The sequence below is a fragment of the Phyllostomus discolor genome, chromosome 2 (assembly GCF_004126475.2).
Source record: "Phyllostomus discolor isolate MPI-MPIP mPhyDis1 chromosome 2, mPhyDis1.pri.v3, whole genome shotgun sequence".
Taxonomy (NCBI): Eukaryota; Metazoa; Chordata; class Mammalia; order Chiroptera; family Phyllostomidae; genus Phyllostomus; species Phyllostomus discolor.
The window spans coordinates 102725990-102750786 of NC_040904.2; the positions used below are offsets into that span (position 1 = coordinate 102725990).

At 48.5% G+C, this 24797-nt stretch overlaps 1 protein-coding gene across 6 annotated transcripts in view; it reads right to left on the reverse strand.

Moving 5' to 3' along the window:
* MYLK (myosin light chain kinase) overlaps positions 1-24797 on the reverse strand; it is a 291257-nt gene that overhangs the window by 7150 nt on the left and 259310 nt on the right. For all 6 annotated transcript variants that reach the window (XM_036018196.1, XM_036018195.1, XM_036018198.1 and 3 more), the window contains 4 exons: positions 18912-19129; positions 16499-16622; positions 7300-7452; positions 4607-4730 (listed from right to left, as the gene is read on the reverse strand). In XM_036018196.1, the coding sequence (XP_035874089.1) occupies positions 4607-4730; positions 7300-7452; positions 16499-16622; positions 18912-19129 (619 nt within the window). The remainder of the gene's footprint in view (positions 1-4606; positions 4731-7299; positions 7453-16498; positions 16623-18911; positions 19130-24797) is intronic.

Here is a 24797-nt window from a genome sequence, read left to right on the forward strand (position 1 = left end):
CAGTAAAGCCTCACAATTCTAGACTAGCTGGAAAGCTAGTATATTTCAGTAAAAAGATCATTTCAAAAGTAAAGAATTTCAGGCTACTAAGGAACCATACAGAAAAGTGTGTGTGTGGTTTAAGGGGTGGCCTACTGCTGTGACCATGATCACTTTGCTGTTTTGTCACATGCCATCCTTGTTGCAGACTATTTTCATGTACTTTGGACAGACATTTCATCTTGCTCTCTCTGTCCTCTGGCCATCCACCCTCTCACATACTTCACTGTGTGGTGTGGGTAGATTCTGGCCCTCTAGTCACTATGGTGAAACTGGGTCACTCTGAACAGAACCCAGGAAACCCCATTGGAGGTGATGAATGGCGAAAGAAGGTGAAAGATGATGATGGACCAACTTAACTCCGTGCAGAGGCAATGGGCTCTGCAGAGAATGAGACCATCTGGCAATCTTGCATGCTCTTCTGGAGGAGGCTGTGATGTCGGTCTGTTTGTTGTGCTAGCTAGAGTGTTGAGAGACCCAGCTCTTCCCGTGGTAGCTTCCCTGGACCTCAGGAACGGGTAAGAGGTGTAAGAGACAGGCAGCTGTCCGTACGGAGCCAATGCCAGGCTACTTCCCAGTCGGCCACACTCTGAGTCTGCCCTTCTCCTCTCTGTTTCCTTTACCCAATACTGATTGGTTTGCCCTGGCCAGGAGTATCTAAACTCAGAGAGTTCGATTACTGCGTGACCTTGTGCAAGTCAGTTTCCTTCTCTGGGCTTCACGTCCTTGAACCAGAAGATTCAAATCTTCCTGCAGCTCTCGTCTTCTACAGAAAGAGCAGGATTCGTACTTGCGAATGTGCTGCGGGGAACACCCCCCCTCGAGCCCCTGGGCTCCCTGATTCCAAACACCTGATTGTGACTGACAAGGACTGTCTTCACTTCGTTGTGGGATAATGAAGTCTTTCCTCTCCTATTAACAAAATGACTAACAGGAAGTTACCAGAACAAGGCAAATCTAAGAGTTATGATGTTTTTGAGGAGACCGCAAATTCACATTAACAAATAGACCATTCATAAGGGGAAATTTTCCATCAAATGGTCCAATACAGCATATAATTTCTAAAACAGGGAGAAATGTAAGATGTGCTTAATAAGGAAAAAATTAAAATAAGCCATGCCAGAGTTCAATCTTTGGAACCTAATTTATTAAAAAAAATTGGTAGGGAAGTCATTTGTCAGAACTGGAAGAGGAATATATCCGTATGTTCCAGCCTTCCAGTTTCATGCCTTTGAGCTGAAAATTGGATGCTGTTTTACTTGATCAAGGCCTTTGGGAATTTTTGGGACATCGAGACAGTGATGTTTCAATTTTCTAAGGTCCGTCCTTGTTTTGAGAAAGCCTTTTTCTTGTTTGAGAGCCATGGCCAAGCCTGGGTTCCTGCGTTCCAAGCAGGTAGCGTCTGTGCCAGCCTCTCCAGTGCAGCAGGTCCCCTCCCCTGGGAGAGCCTGTGAGGGTGGCCACTCAGCCCATGTGCCCAGGACTGAAGGGCCTCTCGGGATAAGGGTCTTTCAGTGCTAATGCTGAGTCATTGCCTGGCAAATGGGGCAAGCTGGTTACCTGAGGGCCAGCCAGCCATCACAGACCCTATAAACACCAACAGCCCCAAGATTAGGGTTTCCTGTGAGAAGTGCATGATATCCAAATGTGACTGTTAAGTGTGCCCTGTGCTTTACTGCAGCCAAAGCTTTCCCCTCCATGGCCCTTTGGTCCATACTGCTGGGGTGTCTGCAGTTCCCAGAAAATAAAGATGATTGTCCATGGGTCTCCACATCCCTAATCCTTTGCTTCTGGTTTTGCATGCAGAAGCCCTGCTGTCCTGCTCAACTTGCCCACCCTCAGTGCTACTACTCACCACCACACCATTTAAAAATTCTTTTGATATAAATGAAAGAACATACCCTCTTTCAGAATAACTTCATTCTAAGATCAAAATATGATTAATCCTCTCTATATGGCCTCGTGTGTAGGGATTTAATTCCGTGTTACTTCCTTCCTCCTGGGTCTTTCATGAACAACATACCAGAATGATAACGAGGAACCTTCTTCTTATGCATCTGTAGGGAGTTCTGGGCTACCTGGGCCTGCCCTGCTCCTTTCCCTCCACCATGGTCTGCCCCGCTGTTCTGCTCCACCGCACCCTGCCCCTCCACACAGAACCTCACTGCTCTGACAGGGAACCCCCTTAGGAAAACATTTTCCTAGGGAAGCAGTGGAACACAAGATGGTCAGATGCAGCTGAACTATTACCAGAGTAATTATGCTTCAGGGACATTGTGGGTCAAATGGGATTTTGTGGTCTACTTTTGTGAAACCTAGCAACTGTTTTTGTGAAAAAAATAATTTCCAAATGCTGCCACTTATGTTAAAATGACTATAAAATTCCTTCTCTGAATTCTGCCCTTTTCTTCCAGAAATTCTACCCCTTACTTCCAGAAAACCCTATGACTAATAACAGTGTAAACAAGAAAAAGTTTAAGTGATTAAAATATCAGCACAAATTATAGTTCCTGACCCATTTGACTAAAAAATTCCATTTGCTCTATCTCCCATTTGCTCTTATCTCTGCTCCATGCCTGCCCTGAAGTGGGTTCACCAGCGGATGTGTCCACGCTTGCAGGGAGCCTGACCTACATGACAGGGTGATAAGGCTGTCCCTTAACCCACAGCCTCCTCCAGGCAGAGGCCAGAGACTCCCTCTGAGGACTGCCCCGCCCCCACCCAGCCACCCTATCTGCTCCAGAAATACTGCTATTTCTTTGAGATCTATTGGCCATAGGTTCATAAATACAGTCAACCTTTGATTTTTGTGGACCCTGTTTGGTTTGTAAGATTATTTGCTACTTGCCCTGGCTGTGTAGCTCAGTCAGTTACAGTGTCATCCCCATACACCAAGGTTGCAGGTTTGATCCCTGGTCAGGGTATACATATAAGAATCAGCCAGTGGATGCATAAATAAGTGGAACAACAACAAAAAAATCAATGCTTCTCTCTCTGGCTCTCTTCCTCTATCTCTCTCAATAAAAAAGGATATTTGCTATGTTGATATCATTGGATCCTAATGGCACCAGAGGGTAAGGTAAGCAGCAGGCATATTTCAACTCACCGGGCACTTGAGGGATGCCAGGAGATCCACCTAAATCTTCACATGGGGTGGGGGTGGGGTGGGGGTGGGAATCAAGAACTGACACGCTCTGTGAGGGTGTGCTGGGACACGGATGGTAGTCTCTTACACCTACCCACCCAAAGCCCCTCATCTGTCTCCACTCCTGCTCCCTAACTCCATGTGCAGTTGTACTTTATGAGGGAACTGTGGTTTAGTCATCCTGGCAAATTACCCCTAAAACAGTGAGTTCCTTTTTCTCTGCCAACATAGGCCAGTCTAAACGCTCTAGGTCCCTGACTGCCTTGCTAAAAGACTCTGCTCCCGTCAAGTTAACATAACCAGGTGGGGCTCAGTTCCCGCCCCTGTACCTTTTCTTCTGCCTCCACTGTCATTCCCTCTTTTGTGTCCCAGCCCATGTTCCAGGGCCAAGTTCAACCTCCAGCCCTGGAAGCATTTCCTCACAACCATATCTGAGTCTGGCGTGACTGGCTGCATTCTGTCCACACACGTATATGGCCATGGAGAGCTATACTGATAGTTTGTAATTCTTAGTGGGTGTAATGTCCTTTTATGTCTATTTGCTTTAGTTCCTCCATTACAATACTCATTCCTTGAATATAGAAACCATGTACCCTTCAGGAGCCCAGGAACTTTATAACACTAATAGTGATGGTAAAATTAATACAGTAGATGATAAGTTCTCTATGGTTTCCAAAGATCATTTTATCCATCTGCTAACAATTGAAGGCAATTTTTTGTCATTGTTAAGACTGAGTGCTTTGGAGCCAGGCTCTGGGTTTGAATCCCGCCTTTCCCACTTACTACTAAGGGATCCTGGGTGACTTTAGTAAACTTTCTCTGCCTCAGTTTGTTTGTAAAATGGGAATAATATAATTCCTACCTCTAGGATTAAGACAATGCATAGAAAGTGCTTTGAATGTGTTTTGACACATGGCTAGCCCTCCACACATATTAGCTACTGGTGTCATTTTTGAATACGTGCTATGTGCCAGGCAATGTGCTAAAGGCCAGATGGAGATTATTCGTATAATTCTCACGACAATGCTGTGACATTGGTATTGTCCCCACTTGACAGATGAGAAAACAAAGGCACAGCAAGGTTAAATCACTTGCCTAAAGACACACAGCTAGTAACCTACACTCTCTCTAAAGGGCAGGGCCATGGCGTAGGTCATGTGCCTTCCCCCTTCATCACAGAGGAATGTAAGAGCATCACACTACCTTTAAAGAGATCACATTGCCCAGGGTTGTCAGGTGGTCTGAACGGTGACATTGCTCATCCTAGCTCCAAGACATAGAATGTCAGCCTTGGTCCCAGACTATTTCAGAAACAGATTTAAACATTTTTGGAGTGAGGCTGGGGCAAGTTGGGAATGAGGATGGCTTGAAAAAGGCAAATATGAGGAGCAACATTCCAGTCCAAAGTGACCCTCTCATTACCTGCCATTTCCTTCTTGCCATGTACTTTTTCATTCGGTCCTTGGAGAGCTTCTTGGCCTCCATGTTCTTGGTGTCTTTCATCAGCCATGGATGCTGAAGGCACTGGGTGCAGTTCAGGCGGCTTCTGATAGAGGCAGAGATCAGAAGATTTTTAAGCAGGAGGAGACCTTGGAGACTGCTAGTCAGATCAGAAATGGGAGGACATGTGTCCCTAGTCCCACAGGGAAGAGCCCAGGGCTCTGCGCCCAGTCCATCCACCATGACCAGGGTCATGTGCTCCTGGCTCTTTTCCTCTCTTGCCCTGGGTTACAGACTAGATGCAGAATAGGTTAGGGTTAAGAAGGCCTAACTTCCAAGTAAGCAACTGGAGTCTCATGACCTGTTCTGGGGGTCTAAGAAGGGCAAGTACTGGAAGGCAGACATGTCTGGGAATGGCTGGCACCACATTCCAGGCTGGGGTCATTGTGCTGGTCACATGGGAGTTGGTGGCTAAGGAGACCTCTCTGTCTGGTGGAGGGGTCACTCCCTCAAGTGAAACATTAGGCCTAATCATCGAGAATCCCTAAACTCTTGGGTCTTATGTTAAGGTTGAGTATCAGGGGTTTTTTCTGTTAAAACTCGAAGTGCTATATCCTATATACAACCTATGCATTATGACAACCTTAGAACCCACTGAAACTCATTCAATCTTTTTGAAAGCTCTGGGAATCCAGAAGCATTTTGGGGCCATCTCCTCAATTGTAATAGGGCCAATAAAGCCCAAAGAACCAAATGTTAACATACATGGTAAAATCAGTATAAGTAAATTTGCTAAGAATAGCAAAATATAGTGATCTTTGGATATAGAGATGATGAATTATTTTAATTTTCTTATATTCAATTTTCCATAATTTACATGTATTACTTTTATAATAGGAAAACATTTTAAAAAGGGCTGATAAAGGAAGAGTTTGGGTTGAAGAAACTTGCTAAATTTAAGAGTTTATGGGAATCTAGTGTCTTGATCTACTTGAAATCAGTTTTTTGGTGAGGACGTTTTATGAGCATAGAAGGACCAACACAGCTCATTGAATTAGTACAAGGTCAGATGAGGAAATAGGGTTTATACATAATACCTCATTTACCAAATCTTCAGTGAGTGAAGCCATCCTTGGACCAGAGTTATTGGGAGAGAGGTTCGCATTTCCCTGGGGCACCTTGGGAATGGGGATCCTTCACACCGGAAGGGATTCTAGACCCCTCACAGCATCCAGATTTTCCTTAGGTCATGCTTACTTCTGATACAAAGACTATGACAGAAAAGCACTAGAAGGCCTCACAGACAAGGAGTGTGGAATGTAGCCTCTGGAGGAGCTGGCCCCGAGGTGGCTAGAAAGGACTGAGAGGTGGGTGGCTAACTAGAGCACCAGACGGAACCACGTCAGAGACCCTCCAGCACTGCTCCCTTAGCAACTGTGCTCTCCTGTCCCAGGCAGGATTCCTCCTGGAGGGGAGCAAGATGACCAACAGCCTGAGGGAACTGTGGGTCCCATGGACAGGGCAACACCTAGGCTACTAAGTCACCTGGCAATAGCAGAGCATCCTGCCTGCCCCTGGAGTTGGGCTGCCCCTCCCTTCCTCACCGTCTGTCATCCTACCTAATTCAACACTACTCTTCTTTGGCAAAGCTTCTAATTGCTTCTTACTGTGAAATTAACTCCTTGGGGCCCGGGAGGCAGGCCCCGCCTCATCTGGCCACCTGCTTACAGAGAACGTGGGGAGCCCAACAGGCCAGCTGCTCTCAACTGATGCCCCCCACCACTCCCTTCCCCTGGGGTGAGTCAGCTCTCCCCACACTCACATAGACCCTAGCACCCTCCTGATTTAATGTAGCTGGTTCTCCTCCAGGTGAGTCCTTATCAATGAATTCTGTGCTAGCCACACTCAAGGCTTCCTCCAACCTCCCCTCCTCAGCTTTGGGCTCCTCTGCAATGTCAACCTCCATTTTTCTTTCAGCGAAATATTGAATGCCTTCTGTGCCTGACCTTCCCTCATGGCCTTTTCCTATGCACCTGTACACACTGGCCTCCCACTTTTCACAAATGTTTTATATATTCATCCCCAGACCACAGGCCAGAAGGTGGAGGCGGGAACGTAGGCCGCAGGCCGCACTGTTATGAGGGGCCATAGATGGAGCTGGGAGAGGGCTGAGCCCGGTGGTCTGGGGTCACAGCCTAACTTTGGCCAGTGGGAGAGAGTGCCTGGCCATATTCAGGGAGGTAGTTCTTAAATAATTTAGATGTGAAAAGCACCAAACCAGGAGAGTCTGGAGATATGATCAGGGCCCACAAATCAGAATCCTTCTGGTGCCACCCTGAGGAGGGGCTGAGGTTTCAGCAGGGTTTGTACAACTGTGCCCAGAAAATAAAAGGGGGCTGTCATTATTCATACACAACAAGCAGCCACTCTCCACATAACACGTGGCTAAGTATTGCTTTTCAAGTGAGGTTCCAGTGTTTCTAAAGCCAAGTACAGTGTCTGGCACCAGGGAGCAGAGGTCTAGAAAGACCCCTTCCCTTCCCCCAACACTCACAACCCCCCCCCCCCACCCCACCAGGTGTGGAGGGATCCACAACAGGCAAAGGAAACCCCTGCCTTCAGACACTTGTCAAGTGAGTGGAGAAGCTGAAAAGATTGAAATCTCAACTCATTACTTCATGTCTTTCTTCAGCAAGTTGCTGATAAAATCTTTGGCATCATCGGAGATCTCATCGAATGCCTCATCATCGAAGTCCCAGGTTGCAGAGGTAACGTTGGCTAAGGTTTCATTATCGTTGTCACCCATGAAGGGGGAAAGTCCACTGACCCTGGGAGAAAAGAGCAGGAGAGCAGGTGAATTTTGGGGGGCTGGATGGCAGGGTAGATGAGCCCTCTAAGTGAATGCTAACTGAGGTCAAAGGTGAGGGCTATCAAAGCCCTGCACCCCCAAATGCCCTTGTGCCTGGCTCTCCTCCCACCCGGGGAAAGAAGAGAGGATGCGGCTCCCCAGGCTCCTGTGGCCTGGCCTCTTCTCAGTGCTCACTGCTCTCCTGGGTGTCTCCTGCATCTTGATAGTATCTGTCTGTGAGGCTGAGGCCGAAGGAGTTCACTGCCATCTAGGACTTCCGCAGTACACAGCACGGCCCCTCCTCCCTGTCTTCTATTCTCCCCCAAAGCCCAGGCTCGAACCTTGCCCCACAGAACCTTCCCCAAGTCCCTGTGCTCCTGTCCCCTCACCGTGGATGGTTGAGTGGTGTGTAGCGCCTTCCATGCACCTGCTGGTGCCTGCTCTGGTCAGCAGCAAGCACACATGGGTGCTCAGCGAGGATGGGCGGGTAGATGAATGGGGGACTTGGAGCCGCCAGTGTGGGCTCAGCTGTCCATCTACACTCTAGTGCACTTGAGGCATTTAGGCCAAACCAGAAAGCTTCCATACGGGGCGCCATGGTGGAGGAAAGAGCACAGGCTGTTCATTCCCGGTGACCCTGGACAGTCCCCCTAAGCACTGTGTCACGGAGTCTCCTCTTCTGTAAAAGGAGGTCCTACTACTTAACCACAGAGTGGTCGCCACTCCTGCCTCTCCTTTTGTCTTGCTCCTTCTCCTCCATCATCACCATCACCACAGCGAACATTTATGAGACATTTACCCTGTGCCAGGCACTGAACAAAAAGACTAAAATAGATGAACTCATTCAATCTTAACATCACCCTGTGATGCAGATGACTCATTAGTTTGTTTAACAGATGAGGAAACTGAGGCACAGAGTGGGGTTAAATGACTTGCCCAAGGATTCATAGCCAGTGAGATTTGAACCCAGGTGTTATAACCACAGAACCAGCTCAAACTAGTCCTATCCCTTTTAACAAGGTACTGAGCTGTTTTTCAGAGACAACAGACTAAAACCCCACATCATGCAGCCAAAACATGCACAGAGGAGAGAACTTTGACCTCCACCTGCAGCTGGAACTAAAGTCTCCACACCCCCGCCCGACACACGGGGAACCAAAGGACTGGGACGTGAGTGGAACTCGAATGCCAGAGCCCTTTCAGAAGTGAATTGTCTGGTCCTCGAGGAGGATGCAGTGCTGGAGCCCCTTACCATCAATGGCCAAGTTCCAGGTTCTCCAATTAAAACTTGCCCCAGTGCCCTGGCTGGCGTAGCTCAGTGGATTGAGCGCCGGCTGTGAACCAAAGTGTTGCAGGTTCAATTCCCAGTCAGGGTACATGCTTGGGTTGCAGGCCATGACCCCAGCAACCGCACATTAATGTTTCTCTCTCTCTCTCTCTCTCTCTCTCTCTCTCTCCCTCCCTTCCCTCTCTAAAAATAAATAGATAAAATTAAAAAAAAAAAACCAAACTTGCCCCAGCAGCGCTTCTGCATACCTGTTCCCCTAGCCCCTTAGAAACCCTAAATGTAGTCCAGCGAGCAAGATGGTTTTGAGGCATGGCTAAGTCTCCCATCTTCTCAGTTGCTGCCTACTGGATCAATAAACTTTCCTTTGTCCAAACTCAGACATTTTGAGTTTTGGCCTTTCAAAGCATCGAGCACATGAACTCGGGTTTGGGGACAGCGCCTCTAAGCCTGAACCCTGACTGCCCCTTTATATGAACACTCCGGTGAAGACGAAGCGAGTCGGCGTGCGCAGACCCGCGAGAGGCTTGGTCTTCCGGAAGGAGCTCGGTCCCGCCCACAGATGGGTCCTGCCCATCCTTCCTCTCTGTGTAGTTCACCCCACTGCCTCACCGACGTGGGACCTCAGGAATGACTCATTTGCCCATAGCTTACGCCAAATAAAGTCAAAAGGTAAAATATTTCAAAGATGAACAGAACAGCTTCATGGCTTATCGGCCTCGCCTCTCCCTTCTGAGCACTTTATCGTCACAGCAAGTGTCTCACTCCGCTTGCCCTGACCTGGGGTGGCCTCACAGCTGCGCAGAGCCCCACCCGTGCATGGGCCCCACTCGGGGCCCAGTGTTCTGCAGCCGTCATCTTGAACTTCTTAATAATGTCAGAACGAGTCACCCCATCATTTTATTGTGCACTGGGTCCCGCACATTGTGTAGCTGGTCCTGCCCTCGCTCCACCTGAGCCCCATGAGACGCGTCTGGGGCGTGCATGCCATCAGCCTCCCAAGTTAGGGCTTCACTCATGTCCCTTCTCCCAGGTCGTTATGAACTTGTCATCATAAATGGTAACACAAACCCTTTTGGAGCTGTTTTGGCAATTCAAGAGGCCTCAGCTTATGAAATACGCCTGTACCTGAAAACTAAGTTTTGTAAAACAAAACCCGTTGAAATACAGTGAGAAAACCTTGACAAGGAAGGTACCCTCTGGTAAAACCTTTTGTACAAAGAAGAAATCTGTTGTAATGTGAATTATCTCACCCTAATCAATAGGTTTGTGTTTTGATAATGGAGTTTTATGGATGGCATTAAAGTGTCTTAAGGCGAGACACAGATTTACATTTTAAGAATGCTTGGAGAGCATCCTTCACAGTCACACTACAGTGGGGGAGGGAGGGGGGAGTTCCCCCAGCCCGAGTGTACACTGTGTTATGCTGCCCCTCTCCCCACTGAGACCCCATCTCCCCTTTGCACATCCAGGGCACTGGGCTGGAATTCCCGGGGGCTCCCAGCTCTCCTGTCTTTGCAATCTTGTGCGGCCCATTAAAAAAAGGAATAACAGGCTCCAAATGGACTGATTTGCCCTCACAACATCAAACCAAGATTTAACTGTAACTTCAGCCACTTCCAGAAATGTAATCTTCACACTGCCAGTCTGAAACTTCCTGATTACACTGCAGGATGAAAGCCCTGCCGTCCCCTTTACCCCCCGCAAAAGAAGAGGCCCAGCCTGAGATAATCCCTTCTTTTCTGTGGCTCTGACTTTGCCCCACCCTCCTTCTGCTATAAAACCCTTCCATTTTGTGCCTCCACTGGGAGCATCTCTCCATTCACTAGATGGTATGCTGCCCAATTTCTGAATCGTCCAGTAAACTCAGTCCGATCTTCCCATATATTCCATTGAATTTTTGTTCGTAGGCAGACCTAAGTTAGCCCTATCAAGAAGCAGCCTGACTCCTGCTTGCCGGCCACCTGCTTTCTTCTGCTTTTACATTTTCCATTTGCAACACAGAGGGGGAAAGTCCTGCGGCACTCCCAAAAATTGCAGAAAAAGCAAACAGCCCTGCTGTGGAATGCTGAAAGGTCCCCTTCTGCAAACCTCCTTTCCTAATTAGGAACTGTAATCCTGCAAAGATAGGCCTTAATCTCTGTAGTAATGTTCACAGCCAGGGAGAGCCTCCCCACCTCTGGCCTCTGGCGCTCCTCTTTCCTGGCAGCCCATCCATCTGAAATACCCCAGCTGGCGCCTGGCCTGCCTGAGCTCCCTCCCCACCCCTCCCGCCCCTGCCTTGCTCTCCCCCATTAACGAGTATGTCTCTAAAATAAAACTTGGAATATGTACAGAGCACGATGACAAAGAGAATGTTCTAATTTTAGTAATGCTGTTTCTGGGTGGTGGGATTTTTACAGACTTTTTTTTTTTTACTTTCTTCTTTGAACTTTTACTTTATTGCCAGGATTTATATAAGGATCATGTATCGTTTTATTAAAAAATTAATCCAATAACAAATAGAATAAACTTAGCATTAAAAACTCAACCACTCATCTCTCTTCCTAGTCTTGCCTACTTTTTAACTGAAGGGGATCAGAGTATACTACTCTGAAATTTCACATAAGGATTGTTTTGAGCTAAAGGAAATAGCTCTCTGTCCTCCCTTTTTCTGTCTAAAAGCAAGACATATCCTTGGCTGGTGTGGCTCAGTGGATTGAGCACCGGCCTGCGAACCAAAAGGTCACCAGTTCGATTCCCAGTCAGGGCACATGCCTGGGTTGCTGGCCAGGTCCCCATTTGGGGGCCTGCTAGAGGCAAACACACCCTGATGTTTCTCTCCCTCTCTTTCTCCCTCCCTCCCCCTCTCTCTGAAAATAAATACATAAATACAATCTTTAAAAAAATAAATACAAGCAAGATATAAATGCCTCTTTGTTAATTCCCATTTGTAGAGGAAAAGACGTTTACATGCATAGCAAACTTGCTAAACAGCCCCTATTCACCGTACATTTCCTAGGACCTTCTCACAACCTAACCCTTCCAGAAACACCAAGCCCCTTTCCCCCAGTCTAGCTACTTCTCTACAATTTATCACTTTTTGTTAAAATAGTATATCAACTTCAAGTTCTAAATACCTCCCTGAGTCACGGTTCTTTTATTGCTTATGCATATGTACATAGTTTTTCTTATGTACATATGTACATCTGTTTTTCTTTCTCTTGTTTCTCTGCCTTTTCTCAGTTTGATTGCTGGTCCCCCACTGCTGAACCTAAAAGGCAAGAAGAAAGTATTTTCTTCCCCAACATAACCAATGGATTTATCTGGTTTTCACAAATTGTAATCAGTGTGAACAAGTTCTTGGATGCTCTTTTTCTTTGCTTGACACGGTCTTCCAACAGTGTATACAGAGTCTTCACGTTCATTTTCAATGGTCAAATATTAGTCTTTGTGCTGATGCGTCACAAAGGTCATGACTGCAGAGTGTTCTAATTTCTTCATTCTTAATACCTATATCTCACTGTAGCAAAACTTTGCCCAGGCAATCAGATGCTGAGGCCTGTTCTGCTCACAGGGCAGAACAGCAAGAGAGAGAAAGGGTGCAGAAATGCTTCTTGGACTACGCTTTCTCCACGGTGCTGTTCAAGCAGCAAGCAGATGGACCCGCTGCATGAATGGCCAGGGCACCACACATCTGCTAGCAGAGCTACTGAGTGCTTAGGAAGAGTTCGTCTTTGATCCCAAGTTAGCCTGCAAGTACTGAAGTGTGTTGGGAGATTTGAGAGGGTGGGTGGGTCCCACAGGAAGAGCTGAGCATCCGATTGTGCACTGGCCTAGGAAGCAGAGCGCCAGGGTTTAGTCACGCTAACCACAAGCCAAGAACCCGGACAACAAAACCTGTAGGTGGTGGCTGGGCCTGGTGTGGGCATGGGGTACCAGAAGGCCACAGGGGCTGGAACCAGAAACCATGTCTGATCACTGGTGGAGAGGACAGAGCAGCCCTGGGTGCAGCTACTGGAACCCTATGAAGAGCCCTGCTTTCAAACCCAAGTCTGAGTAGGCACCTGATACGTGGGCACTGGGACTTCTCCCCTGTTCACGGCTGCTGTTCCCAGAAGGTCGACTGGATGGAGATGGCTCTCTGGCTCTCTGGACCATGATGGGTGCCCAAGAAATGAGCGGAAATGAGAAGTGTGTTGCTGCGCCCAGTTAGGAAAATGGTTGGGAGGAGAAAGCAGAGCAGTATTTGCTTTTCCTCCTGGTTTGGGGGAGGAGAGAGAGAGAAGGAATCCTGGAGTAGGCTGAAGGCAGGGCGCAGAGAGGGGTTTTGGTGTCCCCATGGCAGAGAGGGAACACCAAGTCCTCAGGAGACAGAGGAGAAGGAGGTGGGAGAGGGAAGGAGGTCAGAAAAAAGGCGGGCTTAGACTTCCTCCACACTGAAGTGTGGCCTAGAGCCCTCCTGTCCTCTCTCCTCTTTCCCGCTAGAAACCAAATGGGTATTTCTAACACCAGGAGAGTCTCCAGGAGATTCACAAAATCTACTGTCTGTCTTCGGAATCAGGGGCGAGAGGGTAGGGGCCCACAGACCTACCCGCTGCATCTCTACTCTGCCTGGAAACCCAGGGAGGCGGTGGGGCCAGGACTCCAGGGCCTGAACAGGCTCTGCCCTGACCTCCCCCAGGGCTTTGAGAATGAGTTCCTCCATCACAGCCAGGGAGACCCATGAAGGCAGCACTGGCTGCTTGGGAGGCGCTCACCAAACATCTTCAACTCCCTGACCTCTCCACCTCTCACTGGCCCCAGAAAGGAAATGGAGGGGTGGGGAGGTTTTCTGGTACAGATGTGGAAGGTGGCCCTGACAGGGACCGTCGGACAGATGACAAAGTTCCAAAGAGGGGGACAGAGGGTGCACAGGGGTGCCAGAGAACTTCTGGTGCAGTAGCAGCAGCTCCAGATTTTTGCAGAGCAGGGACTGAAAGGAAGCAATCTGGCTGGCTCCAACTGTTGTTTTCGGTACCACCAACTCTGCGAAGAGCCTCAGCTCCAGAGGGGAGCTGCCAAACCTCAATCCCCCATGTGAGAGCCAGTGGGAAAAAGTCCCAGAGGGCTGAGCGGCCCATAGGGATGGCTGCTGGAGCCGGGACCCTGGGGAGGCCGGTGGGGCTGTGGAGGGCTGACCTGCGTACCTGCCGCACACCTCTTGCCCCTCCCCAAAGAACTTCAGGCTGGTGCCCCACTCATCAAAATCACCTTCTCTCCATTTCAAAAGCTCTCCCCTATTTCTTGGTCTTAGCTTTAAAAATAATCTAGTAAACAATAGAACTTATTATCCAAATCCTATGTTCCTCCAGTTAAAAGAATTTTCACTTTAAAATAAAATGCTCTTATGACTTAGTAATTCTAGCTCTAGATTATATAAATCCAACAGAAATGCATAAATATATTCACTAACACACACGTACCAGAATACTTGCAACACCCCCAAGTGGAATCTTTTCAAAAGCCCATCCACGTAAAATGGACACATAAGCGGGATGAGGCTCACACAGTGGACAGCACCGAGAAGGAGCAGACTGCGACCACAATGTTGAGCAAAAGAAGCCAGACGTGTCTTTCTGTACAATTTTGTCTATAGCAAGTTCAAGAACAGGCACAACTAAGGCATGGCGTTAGACATGGGATTATAGTTACAGCTGGGGGGATAGTAACTGAGAGGGGTACGAGGAGGATCCTGGGAGCCCCGAGGGTGTTTGGTGTAGGATCTGGGTGTAGGTCACATGGCTGTGTTCATTGTGAAATTGTACTAAGTGGTCTCATCACTGCTCTGTCCCTGACCAGCAGGGACACCAAAGGCCTGAGTGTGCCTAGGGCTGTCCTCACTTTAGCACTAATAGTCCTGCATCCTGGGACACTTGCTAATCCTGGGTAAACTGGGGTGGCTGGTTACCCTCTAGCACTGGGGGGTGCAGATAGCCATGTGGGATTCTTCGGCCCTGGACACGGCCATGCCAAATGAAGATCAGATCCCTGCCATGACCTACTCCCAGGTTTGTCCTGAGGGTTAACCAGAGCCCATGTGAAAATCCGTGGCTACAGATGATCTCAATTCCACGTAGTGGGAAAACTGATGGAGACAGTGAGGCAAGTCTCCTGATGGCTACAGAAGGACTCAGGGACAAGCCAGAACCAGGACAGCTGAGTCTGAACAGACTCAGCTGACGAAAGAATTTTTCTCAAAATTCAGGGGTCTCCCTCAGGACCCAAGATCCAGTGTGAGCACCATCCAGCCTGGGGCATCCCCAGGAGGGGCCGGCTCGGCCCCACTGCCCTGCTCTTCCTTGTTTACCGAGGAGCCAGGACTCCAGAGTTGGGAGTGGTTTTCTTTACACGTCAGCACCCTTTTTCCTGGAACAGAGGTGGCATAGGGAGAGGCAGGGCCCTCCTGCCCAGGGGGCTTCATCTTCTCTGCCTCACTGGGGGAAGTGAAGGTGGTGGGGGTGACATTGGGTGGGGAAGAGGATGACTCTCTGGGGTACAGAACCCATGATACAGGCTCAACGGAGGCAGGCTGTGCTGACGGGCCACAGTGAGAGCAAAACTCCCGAGCAAGTGAAAGAACCACACTGCACAAAAAATCACTCTGCTTTGGCTAAAGCTTTCGTAGCAGTGGTTCCCATACCTGGCTGTGTAGCAGAGTCACCGAGAAATGTTTATCACACTGGGTCTGAAGACCTCATGGGTCTAAGAAAGCATTCTTGGAGGTCCTCCTCATATTTTCTATGAAAACACTTAATTTTTCCTTTTGCTTTTAATAATAAGAAATATTTTTTTTCAGAATGAATGCATGCACGGCTACACCTTCTGGGTCACTATCCCATAACGCTCTGTTGCCACACGAGTTGAGGGGCTGCCTCTGAGGCCAATGGCTGTCTGCAGACTGGGCCTTAGGAGCTTAAACCAGCGAGACTCCCCCAAAAGGGTGTGTCCTAGAGCCTGGCACTACGAGTGTGGTCCTTGGACCAGCACCACGGGCAACCTGGACCCTGCTGGGAGCGTGGATTCTCAGGGACCCCAGATCTTCTGAACCCGACCCTGAAATCTAAAAAAGGCCTAGGCGACTCCTGTCCATCACTGTTGGTGAAGCACTGGTCCAGACCACTGACCCTCTTCTCTAGCACTGGGAACTGCAGTGGTTTTGAATTTCCACCTGACTTGCCAGTTCTGACTGTGTTGGCCTTCTGTTGTCTGTTGGCCTTGCTGAAGTCTCTGTCATCAAAAGTGCTGGTTAATCAGTCCACATATGAGACTCAGGGTGAGGCTGGCAGCCGGGGTTCCTCTGCAGTGAGGATGGGGTGCTGCCCTCTGAAGACAATGATGATGCTCACAGGAGACAAGCACCTGGGCTCCCTCCCTCCTTCCGCGTATCCCTATCTACCCGAATGAAGGCAGATTATATGGTACCTGCTACACTGCCACCCTCCTGACCAAAGGCCCCAGGCTGGCCAGCATCAGGGATGGTGGGGGCCCAGAAGGCAGATCCTGCTGTGTGGAGCTGGATGCCCCAGGGCAGTTTGAAGTGGGCTGCTGACTGTAGGAGAGCACGAGAAGAGCAGGCTGGGGGTAAGCTGGGAGTCTGCCACCCTCCTGTCTCTGGCGCAGGCTCCCCGTCACAAGCCACCCTGGCCCCTCGAACGTCAGGGCGGCGTGTGGATCCTGCTGTGGGCCTCTCTGCCCCCAACCCCAGGTATCTGAGACTCACAGGATGTAGCAGATGACCCCGATGCTCCACATGTCCGTTGCATAGCCAATGGGCTCATAGTTGATCACTTCAGGTGCCACAAACTCCGGGGTGCCAAAGAGGACCTTCAGAGACCCTGCATTCTCTGCAACCAGGATGGAGGGGAATCAATTGCCAGAACACTGTGGAGACCCCCCATGGTTATGCGGACACCCTCACTGGTGTGCCCAGGAGGGACACAGACAAGACCCAGCCCGCGTGGCTCCCTCCTTGGAGAATGGCACAGGCACAGGCCTCCCCGTTAAAGAAGTTCAGCGACACACCTGTGAAACCCACGCACGGAACCCCCACTTCAAATGTCTTTGGTGGGGGCGGGGCAGGACAGGAGAGGCTGTTAAAGCCCCTCCTGCAAATGCTCTTTCCCAGTCTGTCTCTCCCATGTGTACTCTGAGGCAGGGGCTGTGGCTCGTGCCTGATAACAAACTCTAACACCCACTGTGTGCTATAAATCCTGCTGCCTGCTCTAGAAGGACTTTCTTTTTTTAAAAAAAAATTTATTAATTGATTTTTATTTTAGAGAGAGAGAGAGGAAGGGGGAGAGAAAGAGAGAGGAAGGGACAATGAGAAAGAAATATTAATTTGTTGTTCCACTTATTGATGCATTCAGTGGTTGCTTGTTGTATGTGCCCTGACCGGGGATCAAACCCACAACTTTGGCATATCGGGATGACGCTCTAACCAACTGAGCTACCCGGCCAGGGCTTACAAGGACTTCCCTATTTATTATAATATTCTCAACAACCCTAAGAAGGAGATATGACCCCCTTGCTCCTGAGGAGAACGGGGAGACCCCGGGAAGTGGCACGATTTACCCACCCAATTAATAGTGGTGACCAGGACCTAAACCCAGGTGGCCTGACTCCTGAGTCATGTTCTTCCTGTTCCATAGCCTCTCCGTGTGTAGCATCTTGTCTCTCCTCCCAGGAACTTCCAGGAGGATAACTGGGAAAAACCTTAACCCCAAGGTAGTGCCCTCAAGCCATAAAGGACAAGAGATGTCCAGAAGTATGCACCTAGGCACCAGCTCCTGGAGGACTTGTGGGCCGTGGGGGCGGCACCCCTCAGGCCTGTGTGCTGCATCTGGCCTTGTTTAACCTCAGAGCCCGAGGCAAGTGTTCTAAGATGAAGCACTAAATGGCTTTCAGGCTTGGAAGTTCTGCTCCAGCTCCAACATGAACTCTCCCTGCTGCATTTTAACCTCCCCGGTTCTCTGGTCCTTGGTGCACTTCCGTTCCCACATACCTCCTCACCCAGGGAGGCTGCATGTTGTGTTCCTTGGGCTCTGACCCTACCAGATCCCCAGGCCAGCTGTGCCCTATTTATTTGAACTGGTAGTGGCTCCTGCCCAGAGGGCCCCCATGTTGTGCCTTCTGCTGGACGGAGCAGAGCAGGAGCATTCGCCCAACCCCAGGGCACCGAGCACCAGGGAGCCAAAGCCTGGCAGGACCTCACTCCCTCACTTTCCTCTTTGCTACCTACATGGCCTCAGCTGGGACCAGGCCCCCTGGGAGAAGATTTACCAGGTGGGCATTAGCTCCCTGCAGGGCAGTGAAAGAAAGGCCAGCTCATGCCAGCCCTCAGGCCCCTTGTTGACAAGGCAGTGGTCAGTGGCTGTAGTGGGGAAGCTGTTTCCTCGATTCCTGAGACATCAAAGAGCTACATGGGCAGGGTGGGTGGGGGTGGTGTGGGAGGCAGACAGTTCATCTCGGGGTTGGGTATGAAGGCCCCGACTTCCTCCCGCCACCTCCCCTCACTGCAGAGGAACAGCAGATATGCTTCAGAAGCCAAGACTGGGCCTAGGGTCCTTACTCCCGCCTCAGCACCTCCCTGGCTCTTGGTGGAACCTGCTGGGCAAAGCTACTGTGAACCTCATTTCCCTAGTCTATAAATTGGCACTCGTAAAATCTGCCCTGCCTACAGAATCAAATGAGAGGAGGCATGTGTAAAAGTGCTCTGGAAACTCTAGAGTAGGATACAAACGTGGGGAAGCACCATCAGCAAAGTGAGTTTTGCTGCTGAAGGCACCATAGTGAAAAATATAGAAGGAGACAACAACAATGATACATTGCTGCATAATGCTTACTCACCATGTATAAGACACTGCACTTATCACTGTACCTACATGAACCCATCCAGCAGCTCTGTGAGGTAGGCTGTACTATTATCCCATTTTACAGATGAGGAATTTGAGACTTAAGAGTCACACAACTAGTAAGTGGTAGGGGCAGGATTTGAACCTGAGCCATCTCCACAGTCCCTGATTTTTCACTCCAGTATTGTGCAATTCGCTCTAATACCCTGTGTGGGATACGGCCATAGCTGCAGCCACAGCTACTACATGTTGGTGACAACAGGAGAGGGGAATTGGCCTTACCCAGCCTTCTGGCCAAACCGAAGTCGATGAGCTTGATCTTGGTGCCTGTCTTGTTGACACACATGATGTTCTCGGGCTTGAGGTCCAGGTGGACAATGCCCTGCTTGTGGATGTACTCCACCCCCTCCGAGATCTGCCTCATGTACTTGATGCACTCTCGCTCTGTCAGCTCAAAGTCCTCATCGATGATGCGCTCGAACAGCTCACCTCCCGACACGCTGTGGGAACAGAAGGGGCTGTCAGACCACAGCGTGGCCCAGGGGAGACTAGCAGGAAAGCCCAGGGGATGGGGGTGCTGGGCACTTTCTGCAGCTTCCTGAGTCCCAGTCTTCCATTGTGTGAGGAGGGCCCAGGCCTCCTGGTTTTCTGCTTGGGGGACTCTGCCTGTACTCACAAAGCTTTTGGGGGATTCAGAGAACACCTAGGCTGGGTTGTTTCAGCGGTGGTCATGAACTGAGAGATCCAGACATGGCCTCATTAGTGAAAGAGTAACCTCGGGGCAGCTCCCATTCCCCCAATGACTGCAGATGTATAAGGGATCATTCTTGTACTCCAGCTGTGTCTTTAGTTATGGAGAATTGAAGCTTAAAATAATACTGCAGGAGCAGGAAAGTATCCTCAATAATGAGCCTCAGCAAATGCATTGACCGTAACCTACTATACTTAGAGTTGTGATTGATTTGCTCCCTCTGGCTGGAACTGTAGTATCAGTTTACTGCTTCCAGCCATGACTACCTTGTCCTGCATGCTCTGTTGCCCAGGCTGGGAGTGTGGTACATCCTTCCTGCTCGGGTAGACTTTGGGACCTAGCCACAGTGTCTCTGGGGCCCACAGAGGGCATTTCTGCTAAGGAATGCCCCAAAGGCTACAGCTGGCTGGCATATTGCCCTTCAGTGCAAGTTCATGGCCTTGCTTCCTGAGTTGCAGGGGTCTGCTCTCTTCCCCTGTCCCACTCCTCTGACCCCCTTTCTTGTTCACTGCTCAGGAAATTGAAAGCATCAATGGCAACTTTTGTAGCATCTAGACATTGACAAGCTCTTTTCTACAATGACCCGTAGGCCCGCTGACTGAACAAGGCTGGTAGGCTACATTCTAGGCTGCTCTTCTTCCAAGGGCCTTCCCTCTTCTAAGGGGCACCATCATGAAGACATGGAAAAGCTGAGTTTGAACTCTGCCTTTCACAAGCCATGTGACCTTGGGTGAGTTCATTTTTCTGAGCCTCAGTTTCCTTATCTGTCTCTACCTCATAGAATTGCATAGAAATGAAGGAATCTTTGCATAGCATTATGCCTGACACAGTAGTTGCTCAGCAGATATCACTAAGTGGATCTTGTCGGTGATCCTAGAGGGAGAGACAGACAGGGGCACACCAGGGGGCGCAGCCACCACAGCCTCTGTCAGGCTGGGCTCTATCACCATAGGACAACCACTTGCACTTCCGGAAAGGCCGAGCAGGGAAGATCACCTGTGCCAGGGCCGCTGGGGGGCGCTAGAATGGAACTGTAGAACCAACCTAGAAGGAGGTCCACGGGTGACCAGCAGGTGGCACCAAGCTCTCCATTTCTATTGCTCTTCCCCTAGGCTCCAAGTCAAACTGCCACATTTTGCCATATATTGCACACATTATTTTGCCCAAATTTTGGAGGAGAAGAAAAGAATGCACATTATATGCGGGTAGTACTAGTTCTGTATTTATGTAATTGTTTTTAATTACTTTATTTATGCATATGCATTAAAAACATAACCCCAGAAAGCAGCGACAATATCTGTGTGCAAATAATACCTTGGAATATGATCACTGGTTTTGTTTCTAAATATAAATAAATAAATAATTGAATTAAGAAAAAATAATTAAAAATTAAAATGAAAGATTTTTTTCCTGCAAGTCTGGGCCAAAAACGTGGGTGTGCACTATACATGGGAGTGCATTATAAGTGGCAAAATATGGTCACCTCTGTTCTTAGGTCACAGGCAATAGTGAACATCTCTGTACATCAGAGTCAGGAAAACCAGCCGCTCCTCGCAGGGCTGCTGTGGAGGCTGAGTGAGTTCATACACCCAGAGTGCTTGGAAGAGTGTCTGGCACATAGTAAGGGCTCAATAACACTAATTATCTTTTTCTTTTCGTGTGCACTTGAAAAGAATGTATATTCTGCTGCTTTGGGGTGAAATGCTTGAAGATATGAATTAAATCCATGTGATCTAGTATGTCATTCAAGGCTGCTGTCTCCTCGTTGATTTTCTGTCTGGAAGATCTATCCACTGAGGTCAATGGGGTATTAAAATTCCCCACTATGACTGTATTTCTGTGTATCTCTCCCTTTATGTCCATCCAAACTTGCTTTACACATTTAGGTTTTCCAGTGTTGGCTGCATAAATGTTTACTAGAGTTATCTCCTCTTGTTGGACTGTTAACACCCTTTATCATTATGTAGTGTCCTTCTTGTCTCTTACTATAGCCTTGGTTTTAAAGTCTATTTGTTCAGATACAAGTACTGCTACCCTGGCTTTTTTATACCTTTCCATCCACATGAAACATCTTTTTCCCTTGCTTTATTCTAAGTCTGTATATAACTTTTGTTCTGAGGTGGGTTTCTTGGAGAGAGCAGATATATGGGTCTTGTTTCCTTATCCATTCAGCTACCCTATGTCCTTTTCTTTTTTTTTTAGTGAATGATTCTAAATGTATGAAATGTCTAGAACAGGAAAATTTATACAGACGGAAAGTGTATTAGAGGACACCAAAGCAGTGGAGAGAAGGAAAGGGGGAGTTATTTAATGGGCACACAGTTCTTGTTCAGGGCAATGAAAAAGATGTGGAAACACAACTTCGGCATAGAAGCAGCAAGGACCCGTGATGGCTGAAGTGGCAGCCAATACCTAGGGAGCCCTTGCTGTGTGCGGGACACTCTGCCTGGGCTCTGCAGTCTTCACCCAACGGCAGACTTAGGTGCCGCTTCAACATGGCTGCATCTGGTCTTCAGGACACACTTCAGCCTCTTGATCAAAAAGCCTTTGTGAGTTTTTAAAAATGTTTTTATAGTGGTAAAATATATATGGCATGCAATTTGCCACTGTAAGCATTCTTAGGTATACATTTCAGCAGCATTAGATTCACACCATCATTCCCTATGTCTTTTGATTGGAGCATTTAAGCCATGCACATTAAAAGTGATTATTGATAGGTATGTATTTACTGCCATTTTATTCTTTTAATTATGTTCTTCTGTCATCATCTTCTTCCTTTTCTCCTTCTTATTTATTTATTTTTAAAAGAACCACTATGGACTTCCAAACTATTGAAAATAAAGACTCCTAAGCTCCACCCCTGGGGAGGGATCTGAAGATCCACATTTTCAATAAGCACCCCAGCTCATTCTTATGATCAGACACATTTGGGGAACACCCACTTACTCGATTACCACCTCTGAGAGGCCAACTGAAATCCACATCCTCTTGAAAAATCACACTCATACAGGAACAAATTTGGAGGGCACATGGACAAAAACTAGGGGTGGGGGGTAATGGGGGGGAAGGGGGGAGGGTTGGGTGGGTGGGCTGGAATGGAAGTAGGGGGGAGAAAACTGTACTTGAACAATGATTAAAAGAAAAAAAAAGATTAAAAAAAAAGAACTTCAAAAAAAAAAAAAGAAAAATCACACTCAGTCGTTCCATATGGAATGACCTTCCCCTCCCTGCTTTCCACAGCCTTGTCTGCACCTTTTGTGTAAGTCTGCCTTTCCTCGAAGTTGTTTGTGAACATGTCTGAGCAAGGTCTGCCTCATATCCAGAACCTTAATTATAGCTGGCAATGTCTGGCACAGACAAGGTGCCCAAAAATGTTTGCTTTTAAGTTTAAGATATTCAGAAAAAGCAAGCAACCATTACTTGCAGTGCCCTTGGGGATGTCTGAGGCAATGAGTAGTAGAAATCATAGTCATAGAGATAATTACTGCCACATTTCTAGAGGTAACCTATTCAGCAGATGTTCAGATAGGTTGAAACCTATTCAAATATACTTATATATTTTGAGAACTATTCCCACGTTCCATTTTCTAGGATGAAAGGAGGGGTTACAAAAATAGGATGAATGGTTCTACAGGTTGCCATTCAAAATACTCAAGACTATGGGTGGAAAGTACTGTCTGGAGAAAAGCCGCCACCCACAGAGGTGGGGTAATGCCAAGGCCCAGACTGGTCCACAAGGACTGTGTGCTTATAGATGAACAGTGAGTGAGTGAGTGAGTGAGAGAGTGCGGACCTACCACCAAGGCTACGTACTCTCAAGGGATGACATGTATCCCCCAGACTGGAGACCTCACCAGCCCTCACTGGCGGCCAGAAGGAATGGCACTTCAGGAAACTGGGCACTGGGCCCTCTAACTCCTTGTCTCAAGGAGGTAGCTGGAGGTTCTCTGACACATTTTGCTGGTGGTAGCACAAAGGCGAGATGGGTCAGAGGTGACTCAGCCTAAGCCGCACATCCGCTCCAGTGCTCAGGGTCCCACCACCACTTGGAATGGCCCAAGTACTGCCAAAAGGACAAGCCCAGACTCCAGGCCAGAAGCCTGAGGAACCCCAGTCTTGGAGCAACGCTGCTAGAGTGATGGGAGCTTGACCTGTCGCCAGAGGTCAGAGAGGCTGAAGACTCCAATTCTGATTTCTTGCTGTGTCTGAAGCAGCTGAACTGAGTGAAGGCTGGGACCCTGGAACATGTAGCTTTCCCCCTCTGTTACCAGGCGCTGTCCTTCTCTTATCCCAGTTTCTGCATCAAACACGGGGAATAGCAAATTGTATCACTGAACTCTGACCTTTTAACTCTCTGAGGCCAAGTCTGTTTAAGCTGGAAGGGAAGTACAGGTCGAGCGTGAATCTGCTCTCCCTTCTTGGGTTGAATTCCTATGAGGGGGGAAGTTCTCGCCCCCAAGTGCAGGCGAATCCTCTGGCATCCCTGCGTGGAAGTCTTGCTGCTGCCCTTGGGGGGAGGTGTGGGGCGGAGGGATGGAACCCAGACCGCGAGGCCTTCTTACATTTTCCCCCAACATTTTCCATGCAGCCTGCCAACTCCCGATTCCAAGCTAAGTATGGTATTCTGCCCACGGGTGCCGCTGCCTGGCCTTACCCAAGCTGGGCTGCCTCCTACCCCTGTCCCTGCACGCCCTTATGAACTTGCTCATGGTTTAACTTAAGATAAGGCATTTATTCACATGTCCCCACAAGCCCACACTGCCTGGACCAAGCACCCTGGTCCAGAATAAATGTGAGAAGCTGCCCCCACAAGGCCGGGGTGAGGGCCAGGTCACAGACATGGCAGAATCTTTCCTGAAGCGGAGATGTAAGTCTGAGTTTGGGCCTGAAAAGAGTTTAAGATATGAACAAAGATCTTCTTTGAATCTTTTGTAGTTCCCCAGAATTTTAGAACCAAATGGGAGTCTAATCCAAATACCTCTCTTACTAGAAGGATTTAATAGTTACAAAATCACTGCTAAACAGTAATAGAACCTGAATAGTAGGATTTGTTCCACAATACCTAGTTGGGTGTTAAAATGCTCACAAAATAACTTTCAGTGGAAAAAAGACCAGGATACAGAAAAAGTCAACGCATCATACTATTGAGAATAACTCTCAATTACAGAGCACTGTGCCCGCCATATGTTATTCCGTTTAATCCCCACATTATTCATGGGGCAGTTTATATCCTCCTTTTACGGATAACAACACCAAGGGTTGGCAAAGCTGAGTAATTTATTCAAGGTCCCACAGCAAGTGAGAGGCAGAGTTGGGCCTGAGGGGTTTATTGGACTCAGGTCTGTGCCTTTAACCACTGCGCCTTCCTAAGGAACAGAAACTGAAAGGAACACATCAAAATGTGTTCAGGATGAGGG